Source organism: Oryctolagus cuniculus, chromosome 8 (genome assembly GCF_964237555.1).
Source record: "Oryctolagus cuniculus chromosome 8, mOryCun1.1, whole genome shotgun sequence".
Taxonomy (NCBI): Eukaryota; Metazoa; Chordata; class Mammalia; order Lagomorpha; family Leporidae; genus Oryctolagus; species Oryctolagus cuniculus.
This window is the reverse complement of record NC_091439.1, coordinates 12,995,269-13,017,095: the sequence shown is the minus strand read 5'-3', so window position 1 is coordinate 13,017,095 and position 21,827 is coordinate 12,995,269. Positions and strand designations below refer to the sequence as shown.

At 41.3% G+C, this 21,827-nt stretch overlaps 1 protein-coding gene across 5 annotated transcripts in view; it reads left to right on the top strand.

The window, feature by feature from the left end:
- The window catches only part of FHIP1A (FHF complex subunit HOOK interacting protein 1A), a 307,224-nt gene that overhangs the window by 185,208 nt on the left and 100,189 nt on the right, over nucleotides 1-21,827 (top strand). For all 5 annotated transcript variants that reach the window (XM_002716896.5, XM_051819359.2, XM_008267334.4 and 2 more), the window contains 2 exons: nucleotides 2,842-3,067; nucleotides 17,292-17,918. In XM_002716896.5, coding sequence (XP_002716942.1) covers nucleotides 2,963-3,067; nucleotides 17,292-17,918 — 732 coding nt within the window. In that variant the 5' untranslated portion in view covers nucleotides 2,842-2,962. The remainder of the gene's footprint in view (nucleotides 1-2,841; nucleotides 3,068-17,291; nucleotides 17,919-21,827) is intronic.

Genomic DNA, 21,827 nt, shown 5'->3' with positions numbered 1-21,827 from the left:
TCCTGCCATCGGATCAGCGCGGTGCACCGGCCATAGTGTGCGGGCCGTGGAGGCCTTTGGAGGGTGAACTAACGGCAAAGAAGACCTTTCTCTCTGTGTCTCTCTCTCACTGTCCACTCTGCCTGTCAAAAAATTAAAATAAATAAATAAATAAATAAATAAATAAGTAGTAAGTCTATGACATTGGCTGACTCCTATCTGTACAGCAGTCTCACATCTCTGAAAAGATTGCAAGTAAGGTTCTTTTGAGAACTAACTTAAAGAATCTTAGCATATGTTTCTATTTTGGATTTAGAGGCAATTGACATGTGTATGTTCCTCTCATTCCTTTGATGAATCTTAGAATCCTGGAGCTAGAAAGAATATCAAGAAGTCTTTCAGTTTTTCAACCTCTGGGATAAACCAAAACACTTTGATTTTCCTCTTTATTTTCACTTGAATGACGATTATACTCTGAATAAAAGGCCTTGGTATCTTCACTGAAATACAGTGCTTAGGACAGTGAGGCAATTGATTCAAAATCTTGTTTCATTCTGCTGTGTTTTAACAAGGCTAGCCAGATGAACCAGACAGCTGGGGGTAACTAGCTGTAAAATCCTAGGAGGTGGTGGCAGTGTGGCTAGTGGAAAACACATACTTTGCATGTGTGGGCTGGCCATTCCTGAGATTTAAAATACCAGAAGGGCCCCCAAAAATATACTTCTCAGTGGCTATGGGCCGTGGTTATTGGTGAACCATGTCTGTTGAAGACAAGAACTTTGTATTTTTGGGAATTATAGGTTGGGGAATTCACCAGTTCTAATAATATAATTATGAGAGATAATAATTCTAATAATACAGTTATGAGGAGATAGATATAAGCTATTGAGCTGTTTTCCCCAACCATGTGATTTAAAAAAAAAAAAACTATTTATTTAAGAGAGAGTTATAGATAGAGAGGGAGAGACAGAGAGAAAGGCTTTCCATCCATTGGTTCACTTCCCAGATGGCTGTACCGGCCCATCTGAAGCCTGCAGCCTGGAGCTTCTTCCAGGTCTCCCACCTGATTGCAGGGGCCCAAGTACTTGGACCATCTTCTGTTGCTTTCCCAGGCCATAACAAAGAGCTGGAGTGGAAGAGGACCAACCGGAACTAGAACCAGCACCCATACGGGATGCCAGTGCTGCAGGCGTAGACTTAGTCTGCTATGCCATAGCACCGGCCCCCACCTATGTGATTTGCATTGTGTTCCTAGTAGGCTGTACTTTCTGCATTCCTTAATCATCCTCAGTTCTTAAAAATGTTTCTTTCCTCAGAATTATTAATTCTTGGAAGTTTTCTTATGTCATGAAAAAGTATTTTCCAGTGTTTAATTCTCCTCACAAAGAACTTAATCCATAAGTCTATCCTGAGTCATCAGCTTATTCCCCCTTTCTCACATTCTATTGTTTGTAGAGAGGAACAGCTGATTAGTGTTCTCCTTGTAATACCCTTCATGTTACTGTGTTCAGAACAGATGGCTTTTTTTCGTTCTTTGGCACTACAAGTCTAAACTTTTATCATGGAGTCTGCTTTCCAGTGCTCTGCTGATTGTAATTACTTACTTCAGAACTCTTTCCAGTCTGTACACTACCAAAACATTTATTTTGAGATGTACCTAGTACTTTCATAGGCTGGTCTAACTGGTGAGATAATACCAAAGATTACACTGCCTTTTTTTTTTTTTTCACCGAGTTATCACCACACAATTGGATCATTGTATACTCTTTTTTTTTTTTTTTAGAAAAAAAAAGATTTATTTATTTATTTGAAAGTCAGAGTTAACACAGAGAAGGAGCGTCAGAGGGAGAGAGAGAGAGAGGTCTGCATCTGCTGGTTCATTCCCCAGTTGGTTCAACTGCTGGAGCTGCACCGATCCAAAGCGAGAGCCAAGAGCTTCCTCTGGGTCTTTCCATGTGGGTACAGGGGCCCAAGGACTTGGGCCATCCTCTACTGCTTTCCCAGGCCATAACAGAAAGCTGGATTGGAAGTGGAGCAGTTGGGTCTCGAACCGGTGCCCATATGGGATGCCGGCACTGCAGGCAGTGGCCTTACCTGGTACGCCACAGGACCATCCCCTGTATATTCCTTGATCTCAATATCTTTCCCCCTCTACTGACTCTGTTGTAGTAAGGATTTCTTCATATTTTATCCACATAATTGATTTTCCATTTGTAAGTGTGTTCCCTTGTATTCATTCATACCTACCTAATAAGCCATCTGTTGTTTTTGACGGATCACTTCTATCTCTGATTTGTCAAAGTTACTGGGAATTTTGTGATTTTTTTTTTTAGAGAAGCTGGAAACCTTCATCTAGTTTACAGCTACAGAATGACTGAGAATGCTTTCAGTTTCATTGTGACAGTCATTGATTAGAAAAAATATTCAATCATATTGGGTGCAGTAGTCTGGGCAGTGTTTTATAACTCTTCCAAGTTGAATCAAGCCATTTATTTCTGTCACTATTAACACGTGATTTTTCAATGCTAGGTGCTTTTAAATTCCACTAACATTGATATCATAATTTCTTGTATGATCAGAGTGATTTTGAATAGTAATTTGGGGGGGTTGTGGTTCGTTATACTGGAGAGAAGAAATCCAGTAATTATGTAAATTATGCATGTAGCTTAGATAGCATCATTACTTTATATTTTAAGTAGCAAGATAAGAGAGAAAAGCCTTTTGATTGAGTTTAAATAGTTGTTCCGTAGATTTGTTTTTGTATTGGATTTTGAGACTGTCTATGCTGTGATTTAAATTGAATAGTGTCCTATTTAATATGTGATCATAATGAGTTGCACTTTTTCCTTATTGTCATTACAGGTTTCAGAAGGTGACAATGAAATGTTGAAGAAGTTACATTTCTAATATGATTCCTGAAAGTTAGTGACTACTTACAAAATTTTCATGAAAATTAAATATGACTTAAAAGCATTGATGGTCTATGATGTCATCGGTTTCTACAGAAAGCAAACTCCAGCAGGCTATGAGCCTGCAGGGAGTTGACCCAGAAACATGCATGATTGTATTTAAAAACCACTGGGCACAGGTAATGTATGAGTTCTACTTTCTCTGCTGGTGTCCCTAGCCCCAGGGACCTCCATCACACTGAACCAGGGTTTCCTATCTCTAAGACAGGTAACTTTGTTTCCTGAAACTAGGGGAAGGAAAACCCTTTCAGATAGGAAGAAAAGCAGCTTTCTCTCCTTACTTTCCTAGAATAAGTATCTGGTTAAAACTATGGTTTTCACGAAAGCAATTAGGAAACATGTTGGTTCCTCAGATATTTTTAGCAGAACAGCAGTTGTTCCTTGAAGTGACTTTCACATCCCTTCATGATACACTTGACCATAATTACATTCTCTTGCTTTCCTTCTTCCCTGCTGCTTTCCATCTAGTCCTCAAGCTCTAATAATACTGAAATACACATTTATTAAACATTTGCCAAGTACTGTGATGAGTACTTCAAATGCCTTGTGTCTTTCAGTCTTCTCCAGAAACCTGTAAGATAGTTAATATTAGCCTCCTCATTTTACAGATGATGGGATGGAAAAACTACTGAAGGTAAATGCATTGCTTGAGGTTATATCAGCAGTGAGTTGCAAAGCCAGTACTTAGCCATTGTCCTCATGAGATTGTGGCACCTATGTATTTGACCTAAGTGCTCTACCATTTTTGAGCTGTTGATCCTTGGGTGATTAAAGGAGAGGAGATGCCTGGCTGTACCTGAATGTATGTCTTCTTTATTACAAAATTAGTTATAAAAGTTTTTTTTAAAATGATTCATCTTGACTTCTCTGTGACTTTTCTCTGATCTGCTTGCCACACAAGCAGGGTTGTGTGGCAATTAAGAGTTGAATGTTCAGAAAATTCACCAGTCCTCCTCTTTCCTCAGGGAGTTTACAAGCAGTAAAATGAGCAAAGTTGGCATTTTTTTACTATTTGTCCAACATTGCACTCCCTAGGTGAGCTGGTAAGTGGCTATTTATGTGACAGTTTTTTAATGACTACCCAGTTCTTCCTGTGGCCATAAAGAGCACATGGGTTAAAGTACTGAGCCTGTATATCATAGCAATTATAGGGGACACAGTTTACATCAAAAAGGAATGACATCAATTTTGCTTCTGGATTGTTTACAGTTTGTAGCTTCTTGCCACCATCTGGTGTAAAGTTCCCAAGATTTGTGTGTGTGTGTGTGTGTATTTCCTATTCTCTGACTTTTTACTGTTAGAATTTTAATGGATTTGCTATGAAATTAAGGGCACATCTGCATTAGTAAGGGAAAGAAAGTAATTCAGGAGTTTTTCAGGTAATTAATTACCTTTGTCTTTGTACTTTTTTAAGTATTTTAAAGCTGTGGCTCCAAAGTGGGGGTCATGAACCCTTAGGGATTTGCCTAGTAGCCTACTGGGTGTGGGAAGACTGGGCCTATTTCTTTTCTGCCTTTTAAAATTTTGTATTGTGTGTTTGTAATGTATATAATATATTTGTATACTAGTACATGTATGGTTACTAATTTGGTAATTTGTGCTCATTTTTTTTTTTTTTATATTTGAAAGAATTACAGAGAGAGGTAGAGACGGAGAGAGAGGTCTTCCATCCGATGGATCACTCCCTAGATGGCCGTAATAGCCAGAGCTGCACCGATCAGGAGCCAGGAGCTTCTTCCGGGTCTCCCACTGGGGTGCAGGGGCCCAAGGAGTTGGGCCATCTTCAACTGCTTTCCCAGGCCATAGCAGAGAGCTGGATTGGAAGAGGAGCAGCCGGGACTAGAATCGGTGCCCATATGGGATGCCGGTGCTTTAGGCCAGGGTGTCAACCCTCTGCACCACAGTGCCAGCTCCTGTGCTCTTTTTTTTTTTTTTTTTTTTTTTTTTTTACAGGCAGAGTGGACAGTGAGAGAGAGAGACAGAGAGAAAGGTCTTCCTTTTGCCGTTGGTTCACCCTCCAATGGCCGCCGCGGCCGGCAAGCTGCGGCCGGCGCACCGCGCTGATCCGATGCCAGGAGCCAGGAGCCAGGTGCTTTTCCTGGTCTCCCATGGGGTGCAGGGCCCAAGCACTTGGGCCATCTTCCACTGCACTCCCTAGCCACAGCAGAGAGCTGGCCTGGAAGAGGGGCAACCGGGACAGAATCCGGCGCCCCGACCGGGACTAGAACCTGGTGTGCCGGCGCTGCTAGGCGGAGGATTAGCCTAGTGAGCCGCGGCGCCGGCCTGTGCTCATTTTTTAATCTGCTAAGAATTCATAATCACACAGTTTTTAAAAAAGATTTATTTTGTTTGGAATGCAGAGTTAGAAGGGGAGAGTGAGAGTGAGAGAGCATGTGCAAGATCTTCTATCCACTATTTTACTCCCCAGATGGCTGCATCAGCTGGGGCTGGGTTAGGCTGAAGCCAGGAGCCTGGAACTCCATCCTGCCTCTCACATGGGTGGCAGGGGCCAAAGCACTTGGGCCATATTCTGTTGCCTTCCCAGACACATTGGCAGGGATCTGGGTCAGAAGTGGAGCACCTAGGACTTGAACTGGCACTTATATGGAATGCTGGCATCGCAGACAGTGGCTTAACCTGTTGCCATAATGCTGGCCTTGAGGTTTTTTTTTTTTTAATTTTATTTATATTTTTAAAGTTGGAGTTAAAGGAAGAGACAGGGAGGGAGACATCTTCCATTCCCTGGTTCACTCCCCAAATAGCCACAACAGCCAGTACTGGGCCAGGTCAAAGTCAGGAGCCAGGAGCTTCTTCTGAGGCTCCCGTGTGGGTAGGAGGGGCCCAGGTACTTGGATCACCATCTGCTGTTTTACCAAGTGCATTAGCATGGAGCTGAATTGGAAATGGAGCAGCTGGGACATGAACTGGTGCCCATATGGATTGGTGGCATCACAAGCAGCAACTTTATCTGCTGTGCCACAACACAGGTACTCACCCCCAACCCCTGCCATCCATCCGAGATGTTTTAACTGAGAACATTTTCAGCTCCAGTTATTTCTTTTGTCCGATGAAATCTGTTATTATAATATATAATCTTTGCTCTAGGCTGCATTTTGTTTATTTGTCTATGTGTAATATCTTTGATTATCATCATCCCTTCAGGGGTAAATATGATGTAATCTGTGTAGTATTCTGTCCCACTTTTCCAAGACTTGATACAGTGTCAGTGTCTTGATTATATATAGATGGATCATCTACCCTGACAAATTGCATCTCAGGCAAGCTTTCTTCAAAGCAGTGAGAGAGTCATTTACAGTATCCTAATTCAGAAATGTATCGGTGCTTTTTCACATTGTTGAAAGAGTACGCATTAATCTCCAAATCATGCTACTCATTTCCAAATCCCAGAGGAATGACTTGAGCATTATCAGAGATTTTGGATTATTTGAAACAGTGCAGTTATAATAGCACCTGCCTCTTAGTGCACAACAGCATTGAGTTGAGGGTGAGAATCAGGTTGATAGAATGGTGCTTAGCCATTACACATTTAATTTTGTAAGGCAGGGACACTCTGGTTTTCTCTTGGCTCAGCCACAGCTTCCCCCTTCACCCCCTTAGGCTTGACTTTCTTTTAACTGAATCTGGAAAGTGCCCACAGGTTCTGTCTACAGAGGCTTTTGAGGGCCTTTCTGTTATCTGTATGAATGAAAATATTGGTTGAGAAATCCAGGTGGGTGTCAAAGTGGTTATTGTTCAGTGGAGACTTCCTGAGTCCACACTCCAGGTATGTTGCTGTATGTGTCACGGGTGGGACTTTTAAGTATGCATAAGCTTTGGTCTGGGCTTTTAAAGAATGTATAAGTTGGCCGGCGCTGTGGCTCAGTAGGCTAATCCTCCGCCTACGGCGCTGGCACACCGTGTTCTAGTCCTGGTCGGGGCGCTGGATTCTGTCCCGGTTGCCCCTCTTCCAGGCCAGCTCTCTGCTATGGCCCGGGAGTGCAGTGGAGGATGGCCCAGGTCCTTGGGCCCTGCACCCGCATGGGAGACCAGGAGAAGCACCTGGCTCCTGGCTTCGGATCAGCGTGGTGCGCCGGCCGCAGCGCGCCAGCCGTGGCGGCCATTGGAGGGTGAACCAACAGCAAAAGGAAGACCTTTCTCTCTGTCTCTCTCTCTCTCTCTGTCCACTCTGCCTGTCAAAAAAAAAAAAAAAAAAAAAAAAAGTATAAGCAAATTCAGATGACAGTGTAAGATATGTTATTGGAAACAGTATAATAATAATCACAAGAATTAAGTCAAGAGAAAGGACTGTTATGGATGGAAATAGCCTGGGAAACAAGCAGAGTGAGACTTGGCCTAGCCTGGCTGTGCAAAAAGAAAGTTTTGATGACAGAGGAAGAGAGCATTTCAGGAATGAAATATTGGAAACAAATGCAGTTTGGTTTTATTTTGGTTGTTGAAAAAAAGGTAAGGCCAAGAAAAAAAAATCAGAGAAAGGCAGAGATGTGGGGCGATGTGTGTGGTAAGGAATGAGAACTTTCATTGATAAGAAAAAAATACCATTTTTTCATTGTTTTGGAGTTTTGTATATTAGCTCCTTTCTGTGAGTTGTTCTGGCTGGGGATGGATGAAGAGCAGTTGCTGAGGGCTGTAAAGTGAGCTAAAATCTGACATAAATTCCTGTGACTCCTGTGACTGTAGCCTCTGGGTTCCCCCGAGGCAACCCAAAAAAGTCTGTAAGACTGGTAAGAAAGTGGCATTGACAAAACTGGATGACAACATTTTATTTACTGAAGTGTCTCATTAGCTGCCTGGTACAGTGCTTTTTTATATGTTAAATTGGGAAAAATGAAGGCAATGAAATTATGTGGTATCCTGAGTTCTTTGTTAGAATACTGCAGCAAGGGTTCAGTGTAATTAACATGGTTTTGACAGGTCCTATTCTACTGTTTATTAGTAGATCTGTTCCAGAGCTTGTTTCAAACACTGCTGGGGAGCATACCCATTTACCTACTTAAACCAGTCTGTTGAGGGGAAACTAGTTATACAGCCAACCATCATTCAAGGCAGGCAGGCCGTGATTCAAAGGACTAGTCAGAGGAGAGACCTTTATGTTCCGGTGGTGTTCTTGAATTTCCAAACTGTTCCCTGAGTCCATTGCTGTCATGGCATCCCCACAATAGGTCTAGAACAGGCAGATGTTCAGGAATAATGCCATTACTATAGAAGTAGACCCTGGCCTGTGCTTCTGTGATGTTGTTTTGCACCTTTAGTTGCCAGACCAATGTATCGAAAACCCAGATCTGTCTGGGTCCTTTCGTCATTCGTCTAGGCTGACTTTGGCAGCGTCTGGACACCTACAGGCCAGGATGGCACATAAAATGCTGTATGTCTTGGCTTCTGTTACTCCCTGCTTCTCATTTAGTCTCCAGAAAGTTTCTTACCGTTCCTAGTCATCCCACCCCCGGGCAAGCATCCATCATGCTGTTTCATGCCACTGTTGTGCCGTACGCATTTGCTTTTCCTCCTGCCTGGAATATTCCTCTCCCTGGTTAAATGCCTCTGCCGTAACACTCATTTGGAACATCATTTCCTCTTGGAACATTTCATTTCTCCTTCATGCTCCAACTCTGAGCATGCACTGTTACACCAACCATCTAGTATTAAAATTAAATGTACCTATGCAGCGTCTTCTTCCCAACCTCATTGCAAGCTCTTCAAGATCAGAGACTGTAATTTGTCTATATTCCTACTGTCCAGAACTGAATGTGGCATATCATAGATGTTCAATAAACTGTTGAATATGAAGTATATGAAATACTTTAAGACCTAGGCAAATTAAGAAGCAGCTTTGAACATATAAAAATTCTAAAATGTTGTATAATTTGCTACTAGTATGATCTTTGGACTTGCATTCAATGATCAGGAAGAGTTATGTATTTTATTTTTGTGGTCTATAAGAATAGTTTTTAATCTCGTGCATTAATGCTTTTATTTGTTGCCGTTGTATCCTTGTTTTTCCTCAGCGGAAAAGAGGACAAAGTGGTAAGAAGGTGGCCTACCAGCTAATTACTTGTTCAGGTAGACTGCCACTTTGCCAAGCCCCATGGACCTTACTCTATTCATTCTCTGCTTGTTCCTTTCAAGCACTGAATACTGAGTGTTATCTGTTCTTAGAGCCAGAAGAGAAGAAATAGGTTTTTTAAAAAATCATTTGGAAATGCACATTTGTATCTCTACTTCCAGTTAGTTAACAGCTCAGAGTTCTTAACTATCCTTAGCCTCCAAAAATAAGTTGCTTTACATTTTTTAAGTCTAAGAAAATGTCAGAACTGAAATAGAGTAATGGTGATGGATGAGGAAAAGCCAGTGAGCTTAATAATCTTTTTCATCTTGGAGTGGATGGGGAAAAATGGAGCCAAATGTCTTCCCACAATAATGAAAGATAGATAATATTGTATAGCTCTTGTGAACTCCAAGTAGCTTGAACCTATTAAAGAAGTATAGAGGATCTTTACATGGTTTTGACATGTGTAGTTCCTTTGCTCTGTTCATCTTCACTCTTTTGACTTTTGTCTTGTCATATACTAAGTGATGGAGAAAAATAAAGTCTTTGAGAAATGAAAAGTTGGAAGGTCGGCGCCATGGCTCAATAGGCTAATCCTCCACCTTGCGGCACCGCACACCAGGTTCTAGTCCTGGTCGGGGCGCCGGATTCTGTCCCGGTTGCCCCTCTTCCAGGCCAGCTCTCTGCTATGGCCCGGGAAGGCAGTGGAGGATGGCCCAAGTGCTTGGGCCCTGCACCCCATGGGAGACCAGGAGAAGCACCTGGCTCCTGCCTTTGGATAGGTGTGGTGCGCCGGCCGCAGCAGCCATTGGAGGGTGAACCAACGGCAAAAGGAAGACCTTTCTCTCTCTCTCTCTCTCTCTCACTGTCCACTCTGCCTGTCAAAAATAAAAAAAAAAATAAAAAAAAGGGAAAGTTGGAAAGTATTAGAGAGCCTTGATAATCTTATGGATATCTCAGTAAATCAGTGTTTGTTAACAGTTAAAATAAAAGCTATACTTTGTAGGATAGAGGATGGAGGTGTTAGCGTGTGCTTCTATCAGACTCTAAAGTGGTTGAACTTGTGGAAAGGTTAGCAGCTCTCCAACTGCATGCATGCTCATTGATAAGTCGGATTTTGGCTGTGGTTGAAATTAATGTACCATGAAACATTATTACATTTGTCATTACTCTTAAGTCCTTTCTGTAGCTCCTGTTTTATGTTGTTTAATTTAAGAGTTAGAGAAGCCCCTGGAGCTCAGGACTGGAGCCACCATGGAACAACTGGTGCAAGTGCACACTGCATGTTATAAGTTTGTTATTTTAATATAAAAAGAAATGACTTGGTAAAGGTCTGCAGCCCTGTGGAGATCAGTGTGCAAGGACTGCCTCATACTGAAAGACACAGCTATTAAGTTAATGAACAAAGACTGGATGGAAACTTAATTTTGTTGTGATTATTTGGTACATTAAGTGGAGTTTGGGTTAAGACCACTAAATCCTGTCCTTCTATGTGATGGAAAATGTTGCTTAGTAACTTAGTTCTTTTTCATAGTTCCACTTTAAATTAGCATTCCAAAGGATTTGTAGGTATGAGTTTTTCTCATGTGACTTTCTTGAAATAACTAGGCTCTAACAAGTTACATAATCAATCACCTGTTAATATGTATATGTAATAAAATCTAGAACCATAATAAGAAGGAATTGAAGCTAATCTCCCAACAGAGAAACACTTGTGTTTGTCGTGAGGGGTAGCTTTAGGTACAGTTATGTGGTTCATGTAGATGTTTAATTCTGAAAATGTTTGAGCTTCTGATTTAGAATTTGTAACTACTTGAAAATCAGGTTCATTATCACTAACTGAGAGGTACCATCATTAAGGACAGGGATTAAGGATGGGGTATCTGATACTCCTTAGTGAAAAAAAATGTACTGTTTGTTCATCTTGGTTAGCCCTAATAATCCTCATAGGTCACATGGCTTTCAAGTTAGGTTAAATTTAGATATTGATTAGGTGGTAATTTGAACACCATTATTCATACTGTTGATTTTTTTGTTTCTTTTTAGAATTGCAGTAATTCACATGTGGATATGTATGTTATTCAAGCTCATGATTTGCACATAAACCTCATATATACTAGCCTGTATTTGTGAAAGATTGTGGGTCAACAAATGCCTAGCTATAATATGTTGTTGTTGTATTTAAAAGCAAGATTTATTTAAGTCAGACTTCCAGCCAGAGTGGCCTGGAGGGAGGGTTCCAAGAGAGGGAAAACCCAAAAGGGCTGATAGTACTGGGATTTTAAAGCACAATTTTGGGGAAGAAACTGTCAGTTAGTACAAGGTGGGTATCAAAATACCTGATTTTTTAAAAAAGATTTATTTATTTGAGAGTCATAGTTACACAGAGAGAGAGAAGCAGAGAGAGAGAGTGAGAGAGAGGTCTTCCATCTGATGATTCACTCCCCAGTTGGCTGCAATGGCCAGAGCTGCACTGATCCGAAGCCAGGAGCCAGGAGCTTCTTCCTGGTCTCCCACGTGAGTGCAGGGGTCCAAGGACTTGAACCATCTTCTGTTTTCCCAGGCCATAGCAGAGAGCTGGATTGGAAATAGAGCAGCCGGGTCTCGAATAGGTGCCCATGTGCCGCTTCAGGCCAGGGCATTAACCTGCTGCACCACAGCGCTGTCCCCTAGACCTGATTTATATTGTATAGTTAACAAAACATTTTAAATTGCTATTTCTGATCTCAATTGGTTTACTTAATTCACTAGTATAGGCTTTATCACATGTTGCTTGGCTTATTAAATGGTATTTTCAGCCTTACAAAGTGAACTTGGTTTGTATAGGAAATATTTGCACAGTGTATTTTCTTACTTTCAGTGTTTTATCCACTGGGATCCCTCCAGCTCTGTTAATTGTATTTTTCCCCTGAACTGAATCTCTGAGATTAAAAGTATGTAGCTGAGATGACAGGGCAGGGAAATCTGAGGCAAGGTTGAGAGTATAAGAAAATGGGTCATCCTAGGAGTGAGCCAGACCTAAGGAAGCCACAGTGAGTGTCTCAGGAATCGTGATCTCCATGGGACTGGAGTGTCAGAGTTGGTAAGTAGGTAAAACTAGGCAGCAGACGAAATCAGGGACATAGAAATATTGGAGTTTGATGGGAGGAGAGGACATTAAAGCCAAAAATAAGGAAAAGTCTACGTCATATCAGGAATCAGCCTATAGAATTGCAAAGAACGATGATACCACTTGGGCAGCAACCTTGGGGCCCTCAGGATAGAGTTTGTTGGCATTTCAGTGCAAGTTGTGTTCTAGGCCGGCGCTGCGGCTCAATAGGCTAATCCTCCACCTAGCGGCACCGGTATACCAGGTTCTAGTCCCAGTCGGGGCGCTAGATTCTGTCCCAGTTGCCCCTCTTCCAGGCCAGCTCTCTGCTGTGGCCCAGGAAGGCAATGGATGATGGCCCAAGTCCTTGGGCCCTGCACCCCATGGGAGACCAGGAGAAGCTTCTGGCTCCTGCCTTCGGATCAGCATGGTATGCTGGCCGCAGCGCGCCAGCTGTGGCGGCCATTGGAGGGTGAACCAACGGCAAAAGGAAGACCTTTCTCTCTGTCTCTCTCTCTCTCACTATCCACTCTGCCTGTCAAAAAAAAAAAAAAAAAAAAAAAAGTTGTGTTCTAGCCAAGAAGCTTCTTAAGAATTCCCTCCCAGGGTGGGAACCAATCCCAGGGTGTGGGCCCCACAGCCTACTTGTAAAAGCTACACCCTGGGTGTATCCTCCTGCAAGGGAAAAGGAGGTAGTCTGGGAGGGCCTGACACCCAAGAAGAGAGGTTAAAGATGTGTGGCAATACAGGCAAGTCAGCACCTTGCGGAGCATTGTGTATTCCATGACTCAGAAGCCTTGGTTTTAACACACCCGTCTTCCAGGCAGTAAAACACCGGGCCAAGGCTGGAAATGCTGAAAGTGGTCTTACTCTGTTCCGTTCCAGAAGATCAACAGACCTTCTATAGCTGACGGTTAATTGTTTCTCTGCCCATTAACCCAGAAGGCAGTGTAAAGGAGCAGGGTAAAGGTGCTTCACTTTAAAAGCTGTTTAAGTAGTTTGCATTCTGTATGAAAATCTTGGTTCTGTTTTTAAGGTTTAATTACAGCACAAAAAGTAGATCTGTTTGTAAAGGAATGCACTGGAAAGAGTAATATAAATTAAGATTAATTCATGAGAAAAATATAATTTGTGATCATGTAGAGTTTTGCTGTATGTTATATACATTTAGATATGTAATATTTGCATGTGTATATTGCATAAATATATGTGTATTTATATGTATATATTTAGGAGTTTCTGAGATTTAAGAGATTTCCAATTACTGCTTTTAAATGAGTGGGTCCTTTCATTTGGTATTATTACAAAATTATTCTTTTATTTTTCTTAGAAAATTTGGTCAATTTATAGGAAATAATGAATTAACTTTAAAATATCATTTATATTTCTTCAGACTCACTTCTAAGCATGTATACATTTACCTTTTAAGAAAATTATTTTTGTTAGAGAGGCAGAGAGAAAAAGATAGCAAGAGAGAGAACGAGAGCACATGCTACCATCTACTGGTTCATTCCCGAAATGCCTGAAGTGGCAGGGGCTGGGCTGGAGCCAGAGCCAGGACCCAGGAATGCAATCCAGGTCTTCCATGTGGGTGACAGACATGAGCCATCACTGCTGCCTCCCAGGATCTGGATTGGTGGGAAGCTAGAGTCAAGAGCTGGAATCGAACCCAGGAATTCCAGCAAGGGATATGGACATCTCAACTTATAGATTCAATGCCTGCTTTAGTATATGTGTTTTCAACTTACATTATTTCATGTATATATTTGCATGCAATTATATAATTCATTTAGTGTTTATTTTCCATAGTTATATTATATGTTGATATAACATTTTAATTATTATTTTACTCATAACAAGGTTGATACTATTTTTATTTTTCATTATTGGAAAATATCATTGGTGTGAACATTTTTAAACAAATTTTTGAGTTGTTTCCTGGGACATTTTCCCCAAAGTCAGATTAATAATTCAAAGGGCAGGGACAATTTTGTAATTTCTGTTACATATTGCCAGATTGTCTTACAAAAAGATTGAGCTAATTTCCTACACTACTGTCAATGTGTAAGGCACAGTCCCAGTTTTAGACAGTTTAGACAGTCTGAGCACACATGAGAAGTGTAATTACATTTTTACCCAGAGGCTTAGCTGTAAAGATAGCTGTCATAAGTAAACTCAGTATGTGGACTTTGAAATTACAGAACTGATAAAGTGGGTAGCAAATTTGTTCTTCAGAATGTAGAGCCTTGAATTGAGGGATTTTAAGGGCTGGAGAGTGTGTGGTGTTGAGGCAGAGGCCTCTCTAGGACCAGTGTGGTACTGATTGCACCGTATGAGATGCTCTCTAGGCCCAGAGTAGAGGGAAGTGAGCACAGTAGGTCCTGGGTTTCTGCCACTGGTGAGGTCATCAACCTGTGAGGGGTTCTGGAGGGCTCCTCCTTGGAGGTGGTGGGGTCAGTGGTGGGGTCGTCTGCATACCCTGGAGGCAGGCATGCAGCAGAAGAGAAGTCCAGTGGCTCCAGTGTAGCCAGCAGTGGTCCCTGTACATCCTGGTAACTGCTGATGGGAGGCTTTCCTCATTGAAAATGTCAACTCAAGGGTGTGGAGGTGACACAACATTATTGACTTTATAATGGAAGTTGATAGAGATTATAGATTCTACAGAAATGCATTCATTCTCTCAGGATGTAGCTGCCCAGTCTATAAAGATTCCTTTCCCCTGCTTCTGGCAGGAGAGAAACATAGATCTCTCCCTGAGAAGTAAGTTTTCTTCATTGCTCATGCCTGCTGACATAGCACTGAACATTTTCCAGCTTCCCCAGTGACTTCGCAGAAATCTTGTGACCTAAATACAGAACATGCTTTGGCACATCTTAGAACTGGGCTGGGAGAGTACTGCAAAAGACAGACTTTCCATACAGTTCAGAAAGGCAAAAAGTAACAAAGATAAAACCATCAGTAAAACATTTTGTTGTTTAAAAAATTATCATGTGTATACATTTTAAAGGGAATAAATTATGGGTATTGTGGAAATTCCAAGTCATAAAGTTAAATAGAAATTGAGATATAAGATTGTTTTAATGTCCAGGTTCCAAAGTAGAAATAACTATTAGTAAACAGAAAGGGGTAGGAAGCAATCAAATGCCAGCAATGGTAAGGGACAGACACAGACCAAGGACTTGATTGAGAGATTTATTTATTTATTATGGTTAATTGATTTGTGTGTGTAGTTCATATTAAAAATGTGCCACCTTAATTATTTTAAATGTATAATTCAGTGGCATTTATTACATTCACAGTCATTACCGCTATTCCCAAACTTACACTTTTAGGATTTATTTTGTAATAGATTCTTGTAGAATTTTTCAGTTTAAAAAGATGCAGGATTCAAATCTTTAATTTTGTAGTTTTAGCACATTCCCTATTTTAGGGTTGATTATGCTACCTACAGATCTCTTTCTCATCAGCTTCCTTGTTACTGCTGCATGCATGATTGAAGAGGACCCACATCTTAGTAGAGGAGGGAAGGATATCATGTGGTCAGAGACGTACCAGTAGGTTTGGGGTGTTGTGGCCCAGTGGATCAAGCTGCCACTTCAAATGTCAAATGCTGGTATTGCATATCAGTGTGCCTGAGTGAGACCCATATCTTCTGCTTCTGATCCAGCTTCCTGCTAATGCACCCAAGAAGACAGCAGATAGATGATGGCCTGTGTTCTTGGATTCCTGCCACCCATGTGGGAGACCTAGATGGAGTTCTGGGCTCCTGGGCTTGGTCTTGCCCAGCCTTGGATGTTGTGGGCATTTGGGGAGTGAACCAGCAAATGGAGGGTCTCTTTCTCTCTGCCATTCGAATAAACAAATCTTTAATATATATATATATATATATATATATATATATATATATATATATAAGTTACTGTGTTAATTCTACTAAAATCTCCAAAACAACTCTATTTGTAGGAGAGTATGGAAAGTTAGGTTTCCTTTTACTTATTTAACGTAATTTAGCATTTTAAGAGAAATATTATATTATTGACAGTTTAGAAAAGATTTAAGAACTTGTCATTTTGAATATAAAATGTCATTTTTGCATATTTCTTTTCACTGTTTTCATATATATGTCTTTGACATAGTTGATAATTATGGATCTAACAAATACAGGTAGCTTACTTTTTCATCTAATATACCACTTACAGTTTTTCCTTTTGCTCAGCAGTCTTTGTAATAAGAGTCCAAGGAATGCATGTGTCTTAATTCATAGAACCATACTATTTTCTTTGTTATGTAGGCTGGCAAAATATTAAGCTATTTTAAATTATTTAGTTCATTTATTTGAGAAGGGAACAGAGAATGAGAGAGAGAGAAATCTCTTATCCACTGGTTTACTCCTTAAATACCTGCAGTAGCCAGTGGAGGGCCAGGCCAAAGCCAGGAATCTGGAGTTCAATCTGGGCCTCTCACATGGGCAGCAAGGACTTGGCTGCTTGAACCATCACTTCTGCCTCCCAGGGTGTGCATTAGTAGGAAGCTGGAATTGGGATCAAAGCTGGGAATTGATCCTCAGCATTCTGATATGGAATGCAGGCATCCTAAGTGACATCTTACCTGCTGTACCAAGCATCCAAATTCTTGTAATAATTTTAAATGAATATCTTCTTTTCTTTTGAAAGATTTGTTTATTTATTTGAAAGTCAGAGTTACACAGAGAGAGAAGGAGAGGCAGAGAGAAGGGTCTTTCATCTGCTGGTTCACTCCCCAAACGACCACAATGGCTGGAGCTACACTGATCCGCAGCCAGGAGCCAGGAGCTTCTTCCAGGTCTCCCACGCGGGTACAGGGGCCCAAGGACTTGGGCCATCTTCTACTGCTTTCCCAGGCCATAGCAGAGAGCTAGATCAGAAGTGGAGCAGCCAGGTCTCGAATTGGTTCCCATATGGGATGCCGGCACTGCAGGTAGTGGCTTTACCGGCTAAGCCACAGCGCCTGCCCCAATGAATATCTTCTAATCACTTCTTTCTGTTGTTTAACACCTTCATTTTACTCTCATGAGAGGAGAGAGACAAGGCTCATATGTATCTTGTGGGTAGTGGCTTCTTCATTTCTAGTGAAGATTTGGTAAGAATTAGTGTTGTGCTTTTGTAATTATGATAAGCATCAGAGAGATGACAAATGTTTTGTTTGGTTTCAGGTTGTAAAAATCTTAGAGAAGCACGACCCCTTGAAGAACACCCAGGCAAAATATGGGTCCATCCCTCCAGATGAGGCCAGTGCTGTGCAGAATTATGTAGAACATATGCTCTTCCTGCTAATTGAAGAGCAAGCCAAGGATGCTGCAATGGGGCCAATTCTGGAATTTGTGGTCTCTGAGAACATCATGGAGAAGCTCTTCCTTTGGAGCTTGAGACGGGAATTTACTGACGAGACTAAAATTGAGCAGCTGAAGATGTATGAGATGTTGGTCACTCAGTCACACCAGCCTCTGCTGCACCACAAGCCCATTCTGAAGCCCCTGATGATGCTGCTGAGCTCCTGTTCGGGAACGACCACCCCAGCTGTGGAGGGGAAGCTGGTTGTCCTGCTCAATCAGCTTTGTTCCATCCTTGCCAAAGATCCCTCCATTCTGGAGCTCTTCTTCCACACTAGTGAGGACCAGGGGGCTGCCAACTTCCTCATCTTCTCCCTTCTGATTCCCTTCATTCATCGAGAGGGGGCAGTAGGCCAGCAGGCTCGGGATGCCTTGCTGTTCATCATGTCTCTCTCTGCTGAGAACAGTATGGTGGCTGATCACATTGTGGAGAATACCTACTTTTGTCCGGTAAGTCCCCTCCTCGATGTGTTTTCCACTTACTTCCCTTTTCCTCTGTGCTAATGACAAATAGTTTTATTTCCTTTTTGTTAATAATTTTTTCTTGGTTCTTTCTATGGAAAATATTTTGAGGAAATATTTTGGAGGGAGCAGAGGAGTGGTGAATTGAGACACTATTTGACCAAGCAATGTCAAAAATAAGCTTATTCAAAAAGAAGCTGACAGAGGGAATTAGGTGTATTACCAGTTCTTGGCCTATTTTATTTATTTAATCTATTTATTTTTAAATTTTGAGTGACAGAAAGTGAGACAGATCTTCTGCCCGATGATTAACTGCCCAAATGGCTCAAGAGTCAAGAATTCAACCCAGATCTCTCATATGGGTGGTAGGGACTCAACGACTTGAGGCATCATCTGTTGCCTCCCAGGGTGTGGATTACAAGGAAGCTGGAATTGGGAGTGGAGCTGAGACTCAAACCCAGGCATTCTGCTCTAGGATGCTGGTGTCCCAAAAGGCATCTTAACTCCTAGAACAAATGCCCACCTGTCTTTTCCAGTTTTATTGGTTTAGAAAGGATTTTAGGTTTTTTCTAAGCATACATCCTGAGAGATTGGTGAAACCTATAGTTTTTTTTTTTTCTTTAAAGATTTAGTTTATGTATTTGACAGACAGAGTCACAGAGAGAAGTAGAGACAGAGAGAGAGGTCTTCCATCCGCTGGTTCACTCCCCAGATGGCTGCAATGGCTGGAGCTGAGCCAACCTGAAGCCAGGAGCCAGGAGCTTCTTCCGGGTCTCCCACATGGGTGCAGGGGCCCAAAGCCTTGGGCTATCTTCTGCTGCTTTCCCAGGCCAAAGCAGAGAGCTGGAAGAGGAGAAGCCGGGACTAGAACCGGTGTCCATATGGGATACCGGCGCTTCAGGCCAGGGCTTTAACCCGCTGCACCACAGCGCCAGTCCCTGAAACCTATAGTTTCTAAATTCCTATCTTTTCAGTTTGATTTTACTGCAACAAATCAAAACATGCGTTAAGACCTCTCACAGCTGGTTGCACAAATTAATTTATTTCTCAGCAAGATAATGACTATTGTAGATTCAAAGCATTGATTTCATTTAAAGTAGTAAAAACTGAGGCCAGTGTTGTGGCTTAGTGGGTTAAGCCACTGACTGGGATGCTGGCAACCCACATGAGTGCCACTTAGAGACCCAGATGGGCCACTTCTGATCCAGTTCCCTACTAATGCACCCGGGAAAGCTGTGAAAGTGTTTGGGCACCCACATGGGAGACCTGGAAGAAGCTCCAGGCTCCTGACTTTGGCCTGGCAAAGCCCTGCTGTTGCAGCCATTTGGGGTGTGAACCAGTGGATGGAAGCTCTTTCTGTCTCTCTCTCCTTCTCTCTCTCTTTCAAATAAATAGAAATAAATCTGAAGAAAAATATTAAAACAGATTTTCAGTTTTAAACAAGAAATACTTGGTATAGTTTCTTAGTCCTTGGTATGGTGAGAAATAAAGTGCCAGGTTCTTTGTAGATATTGGAGTAGCTCAGGCCCATTCATAGTTTGAGGAAGTAATAGGAGTAGTCTGGGACTCTTTTTTTAAACTTTTATTTAATAAATATAAATTTCGAAAGTACAACTTTTGGATTATAGCGGCTTTCCCCCCCATAACTTCCTTCCCACCCGCAACCATCCCATCTCCCACTCCCTCTCCCATCCTATTCTTCATCAAGATTCATTTTCAGTTATCTTTATAGACAGAAGATCAACTTGGTATATACTAAGTAAAGATTTCAACAGTTTGCACCCATGTAGATACACAAAGTATAAAGTACTGTTTGAGTAGTAGTTTTACCATTAATTCGTATAGTACAGCACATTAAGGACAGAGATCCTACATGGGGAGCAAGTGTTGATTTAACATTGTTGATTTAACAATTGACACTCTTATTTATGATGTCAGTAATCTTGTCATGAGCTTCCAAGGCTATGGAAGACTCTTGAATTCACAAACTCTGACCTTATTTAGACAAGGCCATAATCAAAGTGGAAGTTCTCTCCTCCCTTCAGAGAAAGGTACCTCCTTCTTTGATGGTCCCTTCTTTCCATCAGGATCTCACTCACAGACATCTTTCATGTATTTCATTTTTTGCAACAGTGTCTTGGCTTTCCATGCATGAGGAATTCTCATGGACTTTTTTGCCAGATCTGAATGCCTTAAGGGCTGATTCTGAGGCCAGAGTGCTGCTTAGGGCTTTGACATTCTATGAGTCTGCTGTGTATCCCGCTTCCCATGTTGGATCATTCTCTCCCTTTTTAATTCTATCAGTTAGTATTAGCAGACACTAGTCTTATTTATGCGATCCCTTTGACACCTAATCCTAGCATTATGATCAATTATGAACTGAAACTGATCACTTTGACTATTGAGATGGCATTGGTACATGCCTCCTTGATGGGATTGAATTGGAATCCCCTGCATGTTTCTAACTTAACATTAGGAGTAAGTCCGAGTGAGCATGTGCCGAACTGTACATCTCCTCCCTCTCTTATTCCCATCCTATATTTAACAGGGATCAATTTTCAGTTAAATTTAAACACCTAAGAATAATTGTGTGTTAATTAAAGAGTTCAACTAGTGGTATTAAGTAGAACAACAACAACAAAAAATACGAAAATAAAATAGTAAGTTGTTCCTTGACAGTCAGGACAAGGGCTGAACAAGTCATTGTTTCTCATAGTGTCCGTTTCACTTCAACAGGTTTCCTTTTAGGTTCTCAGTTAATTATCACTGATCAGAAAGAAATGATATTTGTCCCTTTGGGACTAGCTTATTTCTTTCAGCATGATGTGTTCCAGATTTCTCCATTTTGTTGCAAATGACCAAATTTCCTTTTTTTTTTTTTTTACTGCTATATAGTATTCTATAGAGTACATATCCCATAATTTCTTTATCCAGTCTACTGTTGATGGGCATTTAGGTTGATTCCAGGTCTTAGCTATTGTGAATTGAGCTGCAATAAATGTTGAGGTGCAGACAGCTCTTTTATTTGCCAATTTAATTTCCTTTGGGTAAATTCCAAGGAGTGGGATGGCTGGGTCATGTGGTAGGGCTATATTCAGGTTTCTGAGCAATCTCCAAACTGTCTTCTATAGTGGCTTTACCAGTTTTCATTCCCACCAACAGTGGATTAGTGTGCCTTTTTCCCCACATCCTCGCCAGCATCTATTGTTGATTTCTGTATGTAAGGCATTCTAACTGGGGTGAGGTGAAACCTCATTGTGGTTTTGATTTGCATTTCCCTGATTGCTAGTGATCCTGAACATTTTTTCATGTGTCTGTTGGTCATTTGGATTTCTTCTTTTGAGAAATGTCTATTAAGGTCTTTGGCCCATCTCTTAAGTGGGTTGTTTGTTTTGTTGTTGTGGAGTTTCTTGATCGCTTTGTAGATTCTGCTTATTAATCCTTTATCAGTTGCATAATTTGCAAATATTTTTTGCTATTCTGTTGGTTGCCTCTTCACTTTCCTGAGTGTTTCTTTTGCAGTACAGAAACTTCTCAGTTTGATGTAATCCCTGTTGTTAATTTTGGCTTTGACTGCCTGTGCCTCTGGAGTCTTTTCCAAGAAGTCTTTGCCTATGCCTGTATCTTGCAGGGTTTCTCCAATGTTCTCTAGTAATTTGATGGTGTCGGGTCATAGGTTTAGATCTTTAATCCATGTTGAGTGAATCTTTGTGTAAGGTGAAAGGTAGGGGTCTGGCTTTCATGCTTCTGCATGTGGAAATACAGTTTTAGTCTGGCACTCTTAAGATGCCTTAAGCTTTGGTAAATTTTTGGTGTTTGTACCATCATTGGAAGGATATTTAAATGATTTATGGATATATGTGTTCCTCTGGTTTGTCAGACATGCTGGACAACAGC